General features: G+C 44.2%; 2 protein-coding genes across 3 annotated transcripts in view; one reads left to right on the plus strand and one right to left on the minus strand.

Moving 5' to 3' along the window:
• The window catches only part of ZRANB1 (zinc finger RANBP2-type containing 1), a 68,485-nt gene extending 57,075 nt beyond the window's left edge, over positions 1–11,410 (plus strand). For both annotated transcript variants that reach the window (XM_052660698.1, XM_052660697.1), the window contains exons 6-10: positions 847–1,045; positions 6,296–6,416; positions 8,189–8,318; positions 8,424–8,653; positions 9,779–11,410. In XM_052660698.1, the coding sequence (XP_052516658.1) occupies positions 847–1,045; positions 6,296–6,416; positions 8,189–8,318; positions 8,424–8,653; positions 9,779–9,997 (899 nt within the window). In that variant the 3' untranslated portion in view covers positions 9,998–11,410. The remainder of the gene's footprint in view (positions 1–846; positions 1,046–6,295; positions 6,417–8,188; positions 8,319–8,423; positions 8,654–9,778) is intronic.
• Positions 11,411–13,313: 1,903 nt separating this feature from the next.
• Positions 13,314–19,648, minus strand: part of CTBP2 (C-terminal binding protein 2) — a 35,003-nt gene continuing 28,668 nt past the window's right edge. The window contains exons 5-9 of the mRNA XM_052660687.1: positions 17,430–17,644; positions 17,114–17,244; positions 16,451–16,578; positions 15,846–15,963; positions 13,314–14,691 (exon numbers count right to left, since the gene is read on the minus strand). Coding sequence (XP_052516647.1) covers positions 14,511–14,691; positions 15,846–15,963; positions 16,451–16,578; positions 17,114–17,244; positions 17,430–17,644 — 773 coding nt within the window. The 3' untranslated portion in view covers positions 13,314–14,510. The remainder of the gene's footprint in view (positions 14,692–15,845; positions 15,964–16,450; positions 16,579–17,113; positions 17,245–17,429; positions 17,645–19,648) is intronic.

The raw sequence follows: 19,648 nt of genomic DNA on the forward strand, positions 1-19,648 counted from the left end.
ACGTGTTCTAACTTTATTGATTTACATGAAGCTGTCCAACACCGCTTGTTGAAGAGGCTTTTTTCCCATTGTATAGTCTTACCTCCTTTGTGGAAGATAATTGGCCATAGGTGTGTGATTTTATTTCTGGGCTGTTTTGTTCCACTGAGCTATGTGTCTTTTTTGTGTGTGAATACCATGGTGTTTTGATTACTGTAGCTTTACAGTCTTACCTGAAGTTTGGGAGGGTTGGACCTCCTCCTTTTTCTTTTTAAAAATTGTATTTCTTTTCTGGCCGTGCTGGGTCTTCGTAGCTGTGCGGGCCTTTCTCTAGTGGAGAGCAGGGGCTACTCTCTAGTCGTGGTGTGTGGACTTGTTGCGGTGGCTTCTCTCGTGGAGCGTGGGCTCTGGCTGCGGCACGTGGGCTCAGTGGTTGTAGCTCCAGGGCTTTAGAGCACAGACACGCTCAATAGTTGTGGTGCACGGGCGTAGTTGCTCCACGGCATGTGGGATCTTCCCAGATCAGGGGTCGAACCCACGTCTGCTGCATCGGCAGGCAGATTCTTTACCACTGAGACACCAAGGAAGCCCTTGCTTTGTTCTTTTTTCTCAGGAGTGCCTTGGCAATTCTGGATCTTTTGTGGTTCCATATAAATTTTAGGATTATTTATTCTAGTTCTGTGAAAGATGTCTTGGGTAGTTTCATAGGAATTGCGTTAAATCTATAGGTTGCTTTAGGTAGTGTGGCCATTTTAAGAATATTAATTCTTCAAGTCTTAAGAGCATGGGCTATCTTTCCATTTCTTTGAATCATCTTCAGTTTCCTTTATTGATGTTTTATATGAATATGTTAAATTCCTCATATAGAGTTAGAAGAAGAATCTCCAATTATAAACTGGTCTTTGGAATTGGCTACACGTTTGGACAGTCGACTGTATGCACTTTGGAACCGGACTGCAGGAGACTGCTTACTTGATTCAGTACTACAAGCTACCTGGGGCATTTACGACAAGGACTCGGTGCTTCGGAAAGCCCTGCATGACAGCCTGCATGACTGTTCACATTGGTGAGCTGACATCCTTCCCTTTTGAAATCCAAGACAGCACTAGCTGAAACCTGTCCTTACAGTGGTTGGATGCTTTTTGTCTGTTTTTTTTTTTTATGGAAGCTGGGGGAGGGGGAAGCTTTGGTTTTAGACATTGAGACGCTTTGAACATTGCAGTGGTTTTTTACATGATTTGCTAAGCTTTAAAACAAACATTTGAATTTGTGGTAGTGGTCTTATTAAATATAGGAAGGTCTTTGCTCATATATTAAAGTAGCTATTCATATTTTTGTTCAAGTTTAAGATATTATATTGATTATGTATTACACGTTTTTCTTCCTGAGACAGGTACTCTTAAGACTACATTTTTGTAATTTTGCAAATTTTCAAATCCACAGAAAAGTTAAAATCAGTCTGGTGGACCCCAGCATCTCCTTCATTGGCTTGATCAGTTGTTGATGGTTAACATTTTTCTGTATGTTCTCTCTATATATTATCTCTGTATATTAATGCAGAAACAATTTGTTTTAGACAACGTGATGCTTTCTCCTTCAGTGTTTTATCCTGTATTTTTTAAGAACAAGGATATTCTACTACCCAATCACATCCTCATTACCACATCTAAGAAAGCCTACATGGACTCAGTTATCTGATGGTTTAGTCATTTAGCCTTTGTCCAGTGGAGAGGACTTTGTGCCCTTTAGAGGAGGGAGACTGCTGTGGATTGATTTGGTATTGAGGGGAATACCACTCCTTTTGTGGTGTGGATTCATCAGGCCAGGTAAGCCTGATGCCATTAAGTGTCCATCCTGTCTCACCTCTCTGGATTGGGTGGTGTGCTCATCAGACAACATCCTCGTGCTCTGGCTGTTTATGTGGGCCTGCCCACACTGAGAGGATGATAGTTGTTTGGGGTACTGTGGCTTTATAGGTCTGCCTTGTAGGTTTGATTAATGTGTGTCTGCCCTGTAAAGATGAATCTGTGTTTTGGGTGTGCATAGCCTAGAAGCTAGATCTGGATTTTGGTAAATCTATTTTGCAAGTCCTTTAAAACAGGCAAACCTAGAGTCTTTCCTCTGGTGGTAATATCCTGCCTTTGTTGTAAGGTTGAAAGAGTACTGTAAATTTCAGCAGTGGTAACTAATGTTAGGACTGATATTCCAGTTTTGAGTCACTTGAAGTCTGAAAGTTTAATGTGAAAGTAGGTAAGTGCCACAATCCGAGGTTTGGGCTCGATGGCTGGTGGAGTGGGGAAGACCTTGGTCTTAAGAGTGCAGCCACGAAAAAAAAAAAAAAAAGTGCAGCCGCGGTGAGTGCGGTCGCAGCGGATCTTTCAGAAGTGGAGGCCTTCGCTCTAAAAGGGTATTTCAGCCGGCATATGGACAGGCTTCTGAAAATACTGTCTCTCTTGGTACCACCTCTTCCAGTCCCTGCCACACAAGGTCAAACCTGATGTTTTACATACTGGGTCAAACCTGATGTTTTACATACAGGGTCAGACTTGATGTTTTACATACAGGGTCAAACCTGATGTTTTACAGTTAAGGTGTAGGAAGCTGCAAGGGTTATAGTGATCACACAGATGTCTATTTCAGTATCTTGAGGTGGAAATAGGATGGAGAGGGAATGAAGACGATCAGATGGGGAGGGGGGACGTGTTGCCATAGATTCAGAGCTTAGGTGACGTGGGTCAAATATATTAGCCTTACTGAATAAGCATTAAAATGGTGACTATTTTGAGTTGTGACCAGTTTGTTGACTGGGATCTTACATGGCTATTACTGTTAGAAGGTAGAATGAGAAGGCCAGCATGTCACTTGTGCAGTCTCCTTTAAATCTTTTTTTTTTTTTTTTGGCTAGGATTTCCTTTGCTTATAATTCAAATCAGGTGGAATGAGACATTCTCTTATATCGTATAAAATATCTGAATGAGAATGGAGAAAGTAATTTTATTTAAACCCCTCCCCCATCACGTCAAGATAGGCCATTTTTTTCTCATAGCAGCTGTGCTTTTCTGTTGACTGCCTGTGATTTAAACTGACTCAGGTGCTCGTGATGGAATATCGTACTTGTCTTTGATTGACATGTCAATCCAAATAGAGAGCCAAGCGAGAGTAATATAAATGGGAAAAATCAGTTATTTTAGAAATATGATTTGTAGCTTAGTATTGTTGCCTCTCTATGTATCAAGTTTTACACTTAATATATTGTTGCTATTATTTTGAATAATACCCGTTAAATCAATTAAGAGTAAAAAATAAAAAGTTTTAATTTTATCTTCAGTTATTTCTTGATGCAGATCAAGACCTTTATGTAGTTCAAAGTTTCTGATGAAGCAGGTCTCTGGCAACAAATTGCCTCCATTTTTGTCTGAAAAGGATTTTAGCTTAAAAAAAGAAAGGTTTATTTTTGACTGTCCTGGGTGTTTGTTGCTACACGCAGGCTTTCTCTAGTTGTGGCGAGGGGGGCCTCCTCTTTGTTGCAGCACAGGCGCTTCTCATTGTGGCAGCTTCTCTTGTTGTGGGGCACAGGCTCTGGGAGCAGGAGCCTCAGTGGTTGTGGCTCGCAGCTCTAGGGCACAGGCTCAGTACTTGTGGTGCTCAGGCTCAGTTGCCCTGTGGCATGCGGGATCTTCCCTAACCAGGGGTCAGACCTGTGTCTCCTGCATTGGCAGGTGGATTCTTATCTACTGTGTCACCAGAGAAGTCCTCTCATTTACTTTTGAAGGATAATTTCACAGGGTATAGAATTCTAGGTTGGTGGTTTTTTTTTCTCTCAACTTTAAAAAATATTTCACTTTATTCTCTTCTTGCTTGTATGCATGGTTTCCGAGAAGTTGGTTATAATTCTTTTATTTTTCTGTAGGTAGGGGTTTTTTATACTCTGTCTTCTTTCAGGACTTTTTTCTTTAATTTTCTGTTGTTTGAATATGATATGCCTAGGTGGGGTTTTTCTGGCGATTTTCCTTCTTGGTTTTCTCTGAGCTTCCTGAATCTGTGGTGTGGTGTCTGACATTAATTTGGTGAAATTCTCAGTCCTTACTGTTTCAAGTATTTCTTCTTGTTCCTTTTTTTCTCCCTCTTTACTGTCTGTAATGTTATATGTTGTACCTTTTTTAGTTGTCCCACAGTTATTCTTCTGTTTTTTTTGTCCATGTTATCTTTTCTTTTTAGATTTGAAGTTTTGTATTGATGTATCTTTAAGAGGTTCTTTCTTTAGCCAAGTCCAGTCTACTAATAAAGCTGTCAAAAATACTTTCATTTCTGTTAGTGATTTTGCTCTCTGAAATTTCATTTTGGTTCTGTCTTAGGATTTCCATCTCTGTTTAAATTGCCCATCTGCTCTTGCATGCTGTCTTTTTCCATTAGAGAGCCCTTAACATATTTATTATAGTTATTTGCAGTTTTTAAATTTATTTTATTTTTTTCTCTCAAGTACTTGGTACTTTTGTTGAAAAATATTTTCATAAAATAAAGATTTGTTTCTGGACTCTTGGTTTTTCCTGTTGATCTATGTGTCTCTCTTTATGCCAGTGTTAGATTATCTTGATGATTATAGCTTTGTGGTAGGTTTTGAAATCAGGAATCTTAAGTCTTCCAACTTTATCCTTCTTTTCTTCAGATTCTTTTTGCTGTTCCCTTTGGACTTCTAGGTAAATTTTAGGTTCTAGCTTCTGCAGAAAAGCCCCCCTGGGGTTTTGATAGAAATTGCACTGAAGGTGGAGATTAATTTCGGGAGTATTACCAGATAGAGTGTTAAGTCTTATTGTCCTGAAATTGACTTTTGAATGTTAAGCCAAACTTGTATTGCTGTCTCACTTAGTCGCATGTTCGGATTTGTGTCCTTGACTGAGCCAGGTAGATTGACAGTTCAGGTCTTTGTGTGGTGGGTGTGATTTTTAAATATATTTTTGAACCCCTTTATTCTGCAGTCTTCTTTAGTTTTGAGTGCAGTTATCATTTGATTCCTGGCAAATTTAGCTGTTTCGATATTAAAATGATTTTAGGCACTAACCAAGAAATTTATTACCACATACATCTTTCAGTTTGTAATAACTTTCTGTTTCAGAATGATTCTCCCAAACTGATATTAAAACAATGTATTTTGTCATTTGTGCATTAAAATATATTTCTGTATATCTTAGGTATTTTAAGAGGGATATCCATATTTTATTTTTAAACATTTGGCATTGAAACTTACATTCCTGAATTATAAAGAAAAAACCTGTGGTTACTATAAATAGAAAAAAAGTTTTTTTCTAATCGAGTTAAGCCTCTGTAACATTATATTTTAAATCTAAAATAACATTAATTTACTTTTTACAAAACCCTGCATTAAGTTAAAGAAACACGTGACACTAAGACATTTAATACCTTAACTTTTCAACAGTTGCGAGAGAATGTTTTCTAATCTTTTGATTCTTTCACCTAGAATTGAAGTACATAGAAGTATTGGGGATTGATAGTTCATTACATGTGAGAGGATTGTAATGTTACAAACTGGTTAACTGTTTGTAATCTGTTACTGGTTAATCTGTCTTCAGAGGCCTTTGCTGGTTTGTTTGTAAGACAGTGGATCACAGTTTTCAATGTAATTATATCTGGCTTTATTTAATTGTATACTTGATGTTATAAAGAAAAAGAATGTTTAGTTTTAGTAATTCAGTCTACCAGTGGCCTAGTTTGAGTTTTAATCTTCATAATTTATTAGGCTGAAGTATTTAGAGAGGTATTAAGCATGAAGAGGGGATTATTTTTGTAGTTGCATTTTTTTTATTATCATGTGATATTCAAATAATTTTATATAATGAAATCTCAAGGAAGGGATTTTGATATTCTCGTAAACACATGGGCTGTTTCTAAATCTGTGACCAAGTAGTGGATACTGTTCATTAATGGAGTAAAGTGTCTTTGATTTTATCCAAACTCTCAGATGATTTTGAGTGTTTTTCTTTTTCATTTGTAAACCAGTAGTAGACAGTTGGAATCAGTTGTTCTTGTCATTAGTGTTTGAAGTTCGGGTGAAAGTTTGGTGGGTGGTCAATCAGATTATGTCTGAAGGTATGTTGAAAAATGTCTGCTAGCAAAAAAAAAAAAAAAAGTCTGCTAGCAGAATGGGGGCATCTTTAATTTGAAAAATTTACTTCAAGCCAGGTAAAATGAATTATTAAGTTTCTGCATATGAAGTGCTTAAAGACTACATTAAATAAATGATTAGAACATTAAATAACTGTTTATGGAAAGGCTTCTTTTTGACTGTGTTGCTTTTTAGGTTTTATACACGTTGGAAAGATTGGGAGTCCTGGTATTCTCAGAGCTTTGGTTTACATTTTTCCTTGAGAGAAGAACAGTGGCAAGAAGACTGGGCATTTATACTGTCTCTTGCTAGTCAGGTAAGAATGCTTCCAGGCATGTTGCTTCTCTGAAAAAAGTGAGGCAGCGGCTCTGCATGCCTTGGTTTGCAATGAGAACACGTTGGAGCAGAGTGGTACAGAGGCGAGTTGGGGACTTGGCATCAGGTGACTTGGGTTCCACTGACTGCCGATCGGCTCTGTGACCATAGGCCTCACTGCCGAACAGAGAGGGCAGTATGTTTCTGTGTTAAGTGACTAGAAAACTGTCAGAATGAACGTTTTACTTGGTGATTTAACCTCTTAAATATATCCTCAGATTGCTCTTCAGTTATGTTGTCCTCACGGAGAGGTAGCTTTGGGGGATTGACATACAGGCACTGCTACATATAAAATTGGTAACTAAAGACCTACTGTATAGCACAGGGAACTCTGTAATGATCTTTATAGGAAAAGAATCTAAGAAAGAGTGGAGGTATGTCTATCTATAAATGGTTTCACTTTACTGCAGAAACTAGCACATTGTAAATAAACTGTATTAAAATAAAAATTAAAAAATTAAAAAAAAAAAAGGCGGCTTTACGCCTGCTTTACCCACCTATGGGTTAGCTCCTGTTCCGTGTCCAAGATCACTCACTGATAATGGGCACTCCTGTGCTGGTGGTGCGCTGTCAGGCCCCTGAGGATCAAGCTGTGGTCTTCGTAGGGCTCCCTGGTTGATGCTGTGTCCACGTGAGGTAGGCCAAGGAGAAGGTCCCATGGACAGAAGTGATTGGGAATGACCTTGTGTAGACGTGTTGAGTTGTCTCTCAAGACACATGCTAGTTTAGTGGAGTGTTATTAATATACTTCCCTCTTAGCTCAGTTGGTAAAGAATCCGCCTGCAGTGCTGGAGACCCCAGTTCGATTCCTGGGTTGGGAAGATCCGCTGGAGAAGGGATAGGCTACCCACTCCAGTATTCTTGGGCTTCCCTTGTGGCTCAGCTGGTAAAGAATCTGCCTGCAATGTGGGAGACCTGGGTTTGATCCCTGGGTTGGGAAGGTCCCCTGGAGAAGGGAAAGGCTACCCATTCCAGTATTCTGGCCTGGAGAATTCCATGGACTATACAGTCCGTGGGGTCGCAAAGAATTGGACACGACTGAGCAACTTTCACTTCATTAATATACTGAACTGTAAAGTTCATGTATATGCACAACAAATCACTTCTTTTCTTTGCAGAAAACACCGTAATTCATTAGTACAGTGTGAGGGAAGTCCCTCTGTCTTTGGGCCCTTTGGGCAGGGTTCACCCTTTGGGCAGGGTACACGTCTGAGACATGTACCTGCTGTAAAGATGCTGCCGGATTTGCTGCTGAGGGAAGGAGACCAGTTGAGTATTCTTGTGTTAGGTGATGTGGCCATTTGCAAGCTGTATTCCTGTGAGACAGTCAAGCGCATCTTTTCACTTCGGGAGGACCCTGTTGTAAGTAGTACTTCCATGAGGAACTTAACCAGAAGGCAATTATATAAATAAAAGTTCTTTGTTGTCTTAATCCCTTATTCCTCATGATCAGTATTTAACCAAATCTGTTTAGTTCTTGAGTTTTGGATAGCGAAGGACATCTGTATGTAAGCTTTGCAGATTTCTTTTATTGGACTTTGCTATTTGAGGAATCATTCTTTAGCTTGACAGTAGTAGTACCATGTATTGTTTTTTTTAATGAATGGAGATAGTGTGCTGAAGGAGAGCAGCATTTTGTTGTACATGTCAGTTTTCCAGGGTGGTAGTGGATGTTTTAAAGAGAAATTCTTTCTTTTGTTTTGTTCTGTACAGCCTGGAGCAAGTTTGGAGCAGACTCACATTTTTGTACTTGCACATATTCTTAGACGACCAATTATAGTTTATGGAGTAAAATATTATAAAAGTTTTCGGGGAGAAACTTTAGGATATACTCGGTTTCAAGGTAAACCATTATCATTAGTATTTTGGAACTTTCTTGTTTATTATTTTAAGGCACATTGCAGTCACATCCTGAAAATCCCATTGTGATTTTCTTCCCTCTCTCCAGGTGTGTATTTGCCTTTGTTGTGGGAACAGAGTTTTTGCTGGAAAAGTCCGATTGCTCTGGGCTATACAAGGGGCCACTTCTCTGCTTTGGTTGCCATGGAAAATGATGGCTATGGTAACCGAGGTGCTGGTGCTAACCTGAACACCGATGACGACGTCACCATCACGTTTCTGCCTCTGGTTGACAGTGAGAGGAAGCTACTCCACGTGCACTTCCTTTCTGCTCAGGAGGTAAGACGCCGGTTTCTCGCACTAACTGCGTAAAGTGGCAGCGCTGTGCCAGAGCCTGGCCTTGGGTCTCTCGGATGTGCTGGTATCTGCACCACCACTTAGGGTTTTGAGTTTGGTCACAGTTTGTCACTTTCTGTAGATGCTAGTCAGACAGACTGAAGTTTGCCCTTTCAGACAGCTGTGTAGGAGGTGTTGTGTGGAGATAAAGCGGTGAGGAGCACAGTCCATGCCCTCAGGCAGTGATGAGTGCTAAGGTGGAGAAGTAAAAAGATGGGCTGAGGGGAGAGGGAGGGATGGGGGTGCAGGGTTTCGGTGACTGAACTGGGGGGGTAAGGTAAGGTGTCACTGAGGAGCTGGCGCCTGAATCGAGACTTCAAGAGGAAGGAGTCTTGCAGAAACTGGGGGAGGAGAGTTGTAGCAGAGGGAACTGGAAGGCCAGCGTGGCTTGTGGGACTGGGTGGGGCGGAGAGGAGGCTGAGGCTGCGGGCTGGCCGTAGGCAGTCTTTTCAGTCTTTCTGACTTTTACTCTGGGCGAGCTGGGCAGCCAGCAGCCAGTTTGCGTAGAAGAGGCGCACTGGCCCCTCAGGTGAGACTAGGTGCCTGGGCAGTGGTGGGAGCAGCAGGTAGGAGCTCCCTGTAGCCGCAGGGAAGTGATGAGGTGTGAAAGAATACTCGCAGCAAACCCGTATTCTTATAAAAAGTATTGGCCTTTTATTTAATAGTAATTATTATAAAACTTTTATAAGCATAACATTAAGAAAAAAATTCATAGATAATTTTTGTAACTTCACCCTATGCATAACTTTCTGAGCAAACTTACCTTGTTCTTTTTGAAGCTGCGACTTTCCTTTCTAGTCTTTTCTTTGCCAGAATCAATGTATTGGATAACACTTGCTTTTTGCCATTATATCAAACAAAGGGACTTATCATTAGGCTGTTCTTCCCTCTAGGTTTGTCTGTGAATTTTCAAGTTGATATTTTTTCCTGTTTACCCATAGGGTTTTAAACATAGAATTGATGAGAGTAGAACCTAGGCTGAAACTCTTCGTTGCTCTGGCCCTTTCCTGTGAGGTCTCTGATCTGTCATATTTTTTTTCCTTTTCTTCATTCACATTCCTCTAAAAGCTAGGTAATGAGGAACAGCAAGAAAAACTGCTCAGGGAGTGGCTGGACTGCTGCGTGACTGAGGGGGGCGTTCTCGTGGCCATGCAGAAGAGCTCTCGGCGGCGAAATCACCCCCTGGTCACGCAAATGGTAGAAAAATGGCTTGACCGCTACCGACAGATCCGGCCTTGTACATCCCTATCTGATGGAGAGGAAGACGAAGATGATGAAGATGAATGAAAAAAAAAAATCCAAGAACAGAAGACCAAGGTATCAGCTCTGTGCGGGACCCCACGTGAGTGTGTTGCTCCGAACAGAGCGCACGGCATGGAATGAAGCGAACCTGGCAGGATCTGCTTGGAAGGATTTTTTCTGATCCATACCCAACAGAGATGATGTGTCTGCTGCATGAGGAGACAGAGAACTTTGGACTACAGTTTGTAAAAAGGAAACAAAAAACTAATTTTATTAAGACAGAACTTTTTTCCTTTCAGATTGTAAATCTGTCTATAAATGTAACGCATGTGGTTGTGTGAGAAGTTGTGTAATAGGAAAAGTTGTACCAGCATCTTCATATTATTGAGAAGTTTTTCCAGCATGGGCACCTCCAAAAGCACATGGCAGGTCACTCTTTGTTCCTTTGAGATAATTCTTTTTAAAGTAGAACCTGGCATTCTACTTCCATCTGAAAAGATCCATTTTACATTCTGTCTCACTAGAGCTCGTTAGAGATTTGGAAACTTTTTGTACAAATTATCCATAGCAAAACATAAAAATAAAAACAAGCTTTTATTTTTTATTAGTAATTTAGTTCCTGTTGTGCCCAATAAAATCAAATCTTTAAGGAACAAACTGTAAGAAAAGTCAGAATTTTTTATTGACTGAACTTCATGTAGACACTGTTCCCTTGTTTTGAAAAGGGTTTTGGTTTCTCGTCTTTTTCAGTTTCTGATAAGCCGCCTTTCAGTATTTAGGTATTTATTTGTTTGGAAGAGTGCTCTTAAACTGAGGCTTCCTCCACCAGACTCTGGGCAGCAGTCTCCCTGTGAATTACCCCGTGGATGTACATTAGGGCAGTGGTTGGGGAGCCAGCTCACTCGAACTGAATGAATTATGTGAAAAGTTTGCTCCCTTGCCTCTGTGGACATTAGACTCCCAGGTTGCCGTGCAGAGGGTCTTTGGATTCTTTATCATCAACTCTGCTTTAAGCAAATTGTGTTAGAAAGGCATGCCTTTGCTTGGGCTAATTGCGAATTTCCGTTCAGAATAGAATAAAGATTTTAAGAATGCAGTAAGGTGGTTAAATGCATTGTATAATGAATTTCTCAGTGAGTAGTCTGAGAATTTTTGCATGTTGGTTAATTGTGGCCATTCTTATTTAAAGTTATAACTATAATCTTAGGTAGAAAAACTTTCTATAAAAGTATTATTTGACCACTTCAGGTATACATTCAATACTGGGTAAAAATTTCAGACCTATCTCAGGGACACAAAAAGACTTAGTGTCCTGATAAGCACTTTGTAGACTATTGATGTGGCAAGGAATTTAAAACACACATACACACACTGTTTCCCTTTGATAAAAAGGCTGTGAAAACCTTTAAATATTTGCTTCTTGTTTTCTTTTAAGTTCTATTTAGATGGTATTGAAATGTGCACAACCTCAGATTTGATGCTGAAATACTAAAAATAGTAAAATACCTGTGAGATGTCATCTCTTTAGTTCTTTCTTCCCTCCCTGAAAGGCATTCCCAGGGTGAAAGGATTGCTGCTGCTGCATGCTAAAACTTGTGGGAAGAATATTTGCAATTGGATTCCATATAAATGAATTTTGATATAATATTGGTATGTTACTGTTTCAAGGGGCTGATGTTTTCTTACGAAATTGACCCTCTGGTTTGCATTCGTTTTGGACAGTAACTAAGCAAGGATTTAGAAGGCTGCCATTCTGACTACTTAGCATAGCATCCCTATGCACTTTTCTTCATATGTAGGAAGAATTCTGTAGTGGCTAGACAACCCGTTCTAGTTGCGGTTAAGCCAGTTGAAGAAGCCAAAGAGAAAGGTTTGAAGGAGAAGCACCTGTGCCAGGGCCTCTAGGGTAGCCAGTGCTGTTTAGGAAGCTGCTGCTCGGTCTTCAGCCTCTTTGTGCTGTGTCTGCTGAGTGATCTGACCCTGGCCACATCAAGCTTAGCAGGTACAGCATTCTTCCCTGTGGGAAAGAAGTGTGTGGTGTGTGTGTGGTGTGTGGTGTGTGGTGTGTGTGTGTGTGTGTGTGTGTGTGTGTGTGTGTGTGTGTGTGTGTGTGTGTGTGTGTGTGTGTGTGTGTGTGTGTGTGTGTGTGTGTGTGTGTGTGTGGTGTGTGTGTGTGGTGTGTGTGTGTGTGTGTGTGTGTGTCCTAGGCGGAGCTTTAAATGGTTTTCACAGCAGATTGGCTGGTAAGGCTAACATTTTGATGAGTCAGTGCCATGTTAAGCTCTTGAACTATCAAACAGCCATAACTATCGTCCCAAGACAGAATTTGCAGTCCTTTCTCAGATGCCATGTGGCGGGGTGACAGATAACTCAGTGTCTTTTGGTTGACTCTGGACGGTACTACCTGAACCGTATGGACTTGACTTTATGGTTCCTCTTCTCGGGAGAATACAGTGCGGTGGTTTCTGTCCAAGTTAAAAGGCAGGGTGTGGGCCTGCCTTTTCATGTTTTTGGCTCCTAGGCTCATCCTGTGGCAGACTAGTCTGTTAAGGGAACACTGCTGCACACAGGCGGTTGGGGTCTCCCTGCCTCGCAGATGTCATCCCTGCACTGATTACCCGTTTGACAAGTGGTTATGGAGACGACAGTGAACCGCCGCCCCACTCCCCGGAGTGATGATAGAGGTCAGTAACCATGCGCTCCACCTCGATCCATGCCAGGTGGTGGTAATGTAATTTTTCACGGGAGAGTTGGGATGGGACCACCACCTTAAAATGAGTGAGGAGGTTGATGTTTTCAGTTGCCATGACTTTTTTTTTTAATGGAAGGAGGCAGGGCAGTTGTAAAAGTGTTTGATATCTGGACTTGTTGGACTTAACTAGCATTTACAGAAGGGATTTAATGCTGTTTAAGAAAGGAAGACTCATTAAATCAACGGAAAGTTCTTAACACATGGAAATGACTGATGTTAGTTATTTTGCAACATTTCTTTGTAAATATCATTTACAAACAGTTTTTTGAGATTCACCTCCCTTCCTGCATTAATGCTCGGGTCAGGAAATTTTACTTTTGGGTAAATTAAAATCAAAACTAAAACTTAACCAGTTTTGTTTGTTGAATTGACTTAGTTCTAACCCACCCATTTCATCTTAAGAATGGACATACATGAAGTTTTGGTTTATCACATGAAGTAATTATCAGCATTCTTGAGTCTGGTTATGAAATAGGTAGGAAAGTATTGTTTATCTTTGAACCTGGGAATAACAAGAGTTGGGAAAGAAATGGGCTAATTGAAAATGCAGTTAACATCTCGAGAGAACTTTTACATTAGTGAGATGTGCTTGAATTTCAAAGCTTAACAGAAGTTTTTATTACTTTTTATTGAAAACTGCACTGAACGCTAAATGTCCACCTTTACAATAAACAGATACAGTAACGGTAACTCACACTAAAACAAAACATATTTCTGATAGCCATTATTTTTCTGTTCGGGACAGTTTTAAAGGTTTTTTTTTTTGTCACAAAAACAGGAATGTACCTATACAAAGGCTCAAAATAGGCCATCTTTTAAACAAAAAAGGCGATGATTCACAAAAGACTATGAATATAACATGTAACTAGTTGATACAAATCTAATAGGATTTGTTAAAATCAGTCACATCTAATAACACACCTGAAGTGTTCTTGTATAAAATATCACGTGAAGAAAAGAAGACTTTATCAATGTCTAAAAAAGTGGGTTTGTTCATAGACAATCTGACAAGTTACCATAAAAAGTGTTTCCTGAGACATAAGGAAATGCAACATTATTCTTCTTGAACCCTTTCAGTTCAAGACTTTCCACTCAATAAAATAGCTGAGGATCTGAAACTGAGAAAATATATTTGAGTACAAACAGCTTGTGAAACTTAATACTTTTTTCTTTTTTTGCATCATCAGAGGGTTTCACTGAACTCACAACCAACTTGCCCGCTCAGTATGCAGTTCAGGTGGGAGAATTCTCTGTACAGGAGCCTGTGCTGTCTTCAATCCCATGCTCGCGGTGTCTAACACAGGCAGACCGCGTTCTCCCCATTTTGTAGTAATTGAATCTTCCTATTAGCAAAAGAGGTAACCAGCCCCGTGGACCGAAGGGACTAGAGTCATAGGGTGGGGATTTCCTCTTTAATATTTTATTTTGATGTTTGGAACTCTTGATGCAACATTCTAGAGCAAGGTGTTCAGGACCTCCTGTGCCCAAGGGACTGATAAAGGAAAAAGATCTATATTTATTCTTTGTGATTTGATGCACAGATGAAAAACTTAACACACAATAACAGAAGTTGGTCGTTAATAAATCACGTCCTAGTCTCTCTCAGCGCTTCTGCAAGCAGACGACATCTTCAGTTTTCCCACTTCTCGGCTTCTAGCTCTTTTGTAGCTGTAACACTGCAACGTCAATGATGCATATATGTCCAGAATCAGTTAAAAAGACTGTCAAATTCCTTTTCTCTTAGTTCATTTTTCACTGTCTCTTGGTCCCAGGTGTATCTGAATGATTACCTTTCATCACTCGCTGCTATTGCTCGTTGGGGTGCTCTCGATTGTCCCCGTGTTTCGTGGGCTGGTTGGGAGAGGGAGCTTGGGAGGGATGTGCCACTGTGGGGAGGTTGTGGGTCACCGGGATGCCTCCGGGGATGATCCCTTCCATGGCAGCAGGAAGTCCTCCCGGAGCCACGCCCACGATGCCTGGCGGGTATCTGAGGAGCACACGAGAAAGGGCTGGTTAAGTTCAGGGTCAGGAAGTTGCCGACCTCTTGGCTCTGCCTTTTTTATGGAATCCTACCAGCATGGGCTTCCCTTGTGGATAAGCTGGTAGAGAATCTGCCTGTAGTGCGAGAGACCTGGGTTCCATCTCTGAGTTGGGAAGATCCCCCGGACAAGGGAAAGGCCACTCACTCCAATATTCTGGCCTGGGTCGCAAAGAGTCGGACACGACTGAGCGATTTCCACTTCACTAACAGCATGAAGTGTGCTTCCTAAGCGTGACTTCCTACACTGGTTGGTTATGTGCTCCTGTAACAGACGCGGAAGGGCAGCAGGGGAGATGGTGAGCTGGCGATGGGCTGGAGGCCTGCCCCCTGAAGGTACCTGCAGGGCAGCTGGACATGGGTTCCTCTTACACTGCGGGCACAGGGATGCCTGTGTGTGGGTTCGCAGTGCACAAACATGACTCGGTACATTCAGTTTTTGAGGACAGAACATACGAGGCAGGGGCTTTAGAATCCATCTGAGGTACCCAGCCCTTCACAGTTGTGGTAAAGCAGTGAGTGTTTCCCTCTGGAAGCTATGCTACCCTCATCCTGTAGCCTGTGACAGTGACTCTGGTCAGGGACCACCCAAGGGGACTCTTGATGGACAGGATCCCTGTGAGCTGCAAGCCCCTCCAGCACAAGCAGTTTTCCTAAGGGCCAAGGAGCCTTGCTGTGTCTAGAGGAATAATTAGGATGTGACTCTTAAAGGGTACAGGGGAATCCAATCTGGGGCTGGGCTCAAGTGCGGCTTGAAAATGCTTATGAGGATGAATCACAAGCGGAACTTGAATAGAACCTGTGAAATGTAAATAAAGCCATGGGACCTGGGAAGAAATAGCTCCGCTTGCCCAGAGCAGGAGCTTTCATGTACAGGTCCTGTTACACGCACTAAATATTTAATCACATCCTGGCACAGTGGTTCAACGTCTGTATCCTTTAAAATAGAAATTTCAATTCTTGGCTCTGCCCCAAAACTTAAAATTTGCTCCACCGAAACCAGGGATGAGGGGACGAGCCTGGATTTCCCGCCAGGGCTCCCGTTGGCTTTATGCCCCACCCCCACCCCTGGGGAGCAGGGTCCTGGCTATTCCTCTCCTCACCTGTATGTGGCACCATTGAGCTCTGGATGAATTGCTTGCTGATCTATTACTGACCAGGGAGCTGTTGTGACAAAGAATTCCTTGTTCACACAGTTTCTTAAGCTCTCTGGGATGCGACCTGGAATAAGACGATTGAAATTAATCAATGAAGTTAAATATCATACGTAGCTGTTTTGGGGGAACAGCTACCACGCTAGTCTCTCTACTTTGGACCATTTTAAAAGTCTTGGTACAATACTGTGTGTGTTTTGGTATTTTGGCCACACGGCATGTGGGAATCTTCGCGCTCGAGCAGGGATCAGACCCGCACGCCCTGAACTGGAAGGCAGAGCCCCAACCACTAAGCCTCCAGGGAAGTTTCCCCAAGTCTCTTACTCGTTAATAGGAAGGGCTGGCTCATAATTTCCCAAAATACGACCCGTTCCAGGCCTGAGCCACATGGGGGTCTCAGCCTAACAAGGGCGGCTCCTCCAGGTCCGCAAAACTTCATGTTGGCTAGTACAAAAGGGGATTGGTTTCCTCTGAAAGCAGCATGGCCCAATTCACTCACATTTCTTCGACTTGACCCCTAAAAGCAACTGCTGCCCACGGCAAGGCCTGCTCACCTGTGATGGCCCGGCGGATCTCGGTGGCGGCCGCCTCCCGCATCTCCAGTGAGGCTTGCTCACTATACCAGGCTGTGTGGGGAGTACAGATGAGATTCGGTGCATCTTTCAAAGGACCCTGAGCAAAGCTGGGTGAATGTACAAAAACATAGGAAATGAGACGACTGCACATCACTCCCTGTCCGACTGGTCAAATGGGAGCTCTTGGCCATGTGGGATGTTAGCTGACGCAGATAAAACAGATTCTGCAGTGTGTGTGCTAGGGGGTTGGGACTTTTCAGAACCCACTCATACGACTGCTCTGTAATTACAAGGTCAGGAGTACTCGGGAAGAGGAAACAGTTCTCCGGAGGATTGGCTGCCTGCCTCTCACCGGGATGGTCGGGCTGTGGACACAGCCTGCTCTCCCTCACTGTTTTTCTGCCTGCCCCCTTTCTGGTGATCTTTGGGGGAACCTCTAGCTGTTTTACCCTTAGTGAGAATATAGCACAGCCCTTAGAAGAACGGAGTCTTTCAGCCTCTGGTTAAAGCCACCTCCCCAGGACCTGTCTGGGCAGCTGCCCCAAGTTCACAGTGAGGAGTTGGGTGAGGACCTGGGGCCTACAAGTCCCTGTGAGTCCAGAGCTCCAGCTGCAAACATCACCACAGTCTCCCCAAACCAACCTGAAAGGCTCCGACTCGTGCACGTCGAGGGCCGCCCCTCGTATCCTGCCTTCTTTGAGGGCTTGGGCTAAGGCTTTCTCATCCACCAGTCCACCGCGGGCCGCATTCACTAGGAAGGCGCCTTGCCTCATCTGGTGGGGGTGGGGGGGGGCGGGGTGGGAGAGAAGCTGGTGAGCAGATGCTACCCCCTCGGGAGGTGCTGGTACTGAGGTTTCAGGAGAAAAGTGGGGCTGCAGTGGAGGTTGGTGGGTCCATGGACATTTCCCATTTCCCCTTTCATTTGGAGAGAAGTTCTCCAGTGTGTGTTTCCATTTACCTGCTTTATAGTGAAGTCATTGATGAGGTGGTGGTTATGTTCGTTGAGATTGCAGTGCAGGGAGACGCAGTCGCTCTGGTACAGTAAGTCCTGCAGGGTATAGACCCTCTGCACGCCCAGGGACCGCTCCGTCCCATCCTGCAAGTAGGGGTCATAAAATAGGACGCTGAATCCAAAGGCCTTGGCTCGAACGGCAACCGCCTGCCCCGTGCGACCTGTGCGGAAAGAGAGCGTCCCGGTGAGTGAGGCCGGCCCCTCCTGCCGCTCCTTGTCACCAGAATGGGGGGCCTTGCAGGGTGTGCCCCACCTCTGCTGCCTGCATTATTATTTCTGGGACTGGGAACCTGGGGTGGCTATGCCTGCTGGCAGTTGAAGCCAAGCAGTGGTGGTGGCTGCTGGAGGAACTGAACACCCAAGGTTTGGCAATGCCACTCCAGCACTTCTTCCTTCCTGGGTCACTTGGGCAGAAGCCGGGCCAGCTCCCTGGGTGAGCGATGCAATGCTTATCAGGTGTACTTACTATCAGATGTTGCTTTTTTTCAAAACAGTCATTGTTGCGCACATTTTCAAACATAACCAGAGAGAACAATCTAGTGGCCTCCACGTGTCTGTCTCCTACGTCCCAACCACCAGCATTCTCTCCCCTTCGTATTTATCTTTCCCCTCCTGTTTGCTTACACAGCAGCTTTCTTAAGCTGAGCTTCACCTCGTCATTGCTCTCAGTGTTGAACCAGGACTGTTCTCTTATGTAATTACCACTAGGTTTGTTTGCTCATGAAGGGGGTAAACTGACTGCTGCACTCTGGCCTGAGCACTCACTGCCATGGGGAACTGGTCTGGGGGGGCTCTGAGTTTGTGTGGAGCATGGACCGGGCACTCTGGCAAGTCAGCGACATCACCCGACAGGACGCAAAGGCTTCCCTGACCCCCACCGACCCCCAGGGATGGAGCACTTTACTTTCCAGAGCGGTTTTCCGCTGGAACACAGAATGGTGTGAATGATGTTTGAAGGGGCTGGTTCGGGGACAGCACAGAATAAATCCTGGTGGGAAGACCACTGCTGCACTGTGCAGGAGGGGTAAGGGGACAGGAAGCCCACCAGAGGGCAGGGGGTGGCAGACCGGCCCCCCCTCCAGTGGAAACGTCATCTCAACAGGCAGCACAGGTAACAGCGGCTGTGCTTTGGAGGTTTCATAAGGCCCTTCAGGAGGGACAGCTGCAGGGGTCACCAGGATACTCATGTCAGCCATACCCAGGGTCACCACTTCACACACCGTGAAGCAAGAGCTACAGCCACACGCAGCAGAGGAGCTGGAATGACAGATGGGCCGGGAACAAGGGCGACCCAAAGACCCTCCTCTAATGAGCCTGAGATGTGGGACACGGCCCCACCACGTGGGTGCTGGGAGCTCACAACCAATACCAGAACACCCCCAACTCTGCTTCGGGGGTCCTCAGCGCCCCCCCCACCCGCCCCCGCCCCATGTCCTGACGCTCTGAGGGGAGATGGGGTCTGGGTGGTGGCTCCAGGGCCTGAGGGTCACGGCCAGTTTCAACGTTACGTCTCACGGCTCTGCGGCTCTCAAATTCATAGACCCTCACCTTTCCACCATGGGGTTTTCCTGACTAAACTGTAGAATACCCGATGCTGAATTCTCTTACTGACTTGGTCAAAACCCAGTGAGGAGAGCCCAGCTGCCTTGGCCTTAGTGTGTGTGTGCACACTGCCACCGATGGCAGAGTCTCCCTTCATGCTTGTTCGCAACTTGCAGGTCAAACGCAGTCTCAGAAAGGAGATCCCAACTGTCTTGGCACACGTATGCGTGTGTGTGTGGTGTGTGTACACATGCTGTCACCGATGGCAGGCTTTCCCTTCAGACTTTCATCCTCGTCCCCAACCTGGAGGCTGGCCTTGAGCACCGTCCTCAGGCCAGCCCGGGCTGGGGTTGAGCTCGGGCCGGCCCATCCAGGGCCCCACGTGGTGGCATGAACTGGGTTTGGCGGCACCCGCTCCACACTCAGGGGCCCGCTGCTGCAGCCGGGCAGAGTCTTAGGCAAGTGGGTGCCTCCAGCCCCGGATGGCAGGCAGCATGGGGCAAGGCTGCCCACGACCGAGCCCCCTCTTGTCTCGGGTCCGCCTGCAGTTCTGGGAAGCTACAGAGAGACCAGCAGAGGCAGCAGGGAGAAACTGAGTGTGTATGGGGCACCGTGACCGGGGT

Source organism: Budorcas taxicolor, chromosome 23 (assembly GCF_023091745.1).
Source record: "Budorcas taxicolor isolate Tak-1 chromosome 23, Takin1.1, whole genome shotgun sequence".
NCBI lineage: Eukaryota > Metazoa > Chordata > Mammalia > Artiodactyla > Bovidae > Budorcas > Budorcas taxicolor.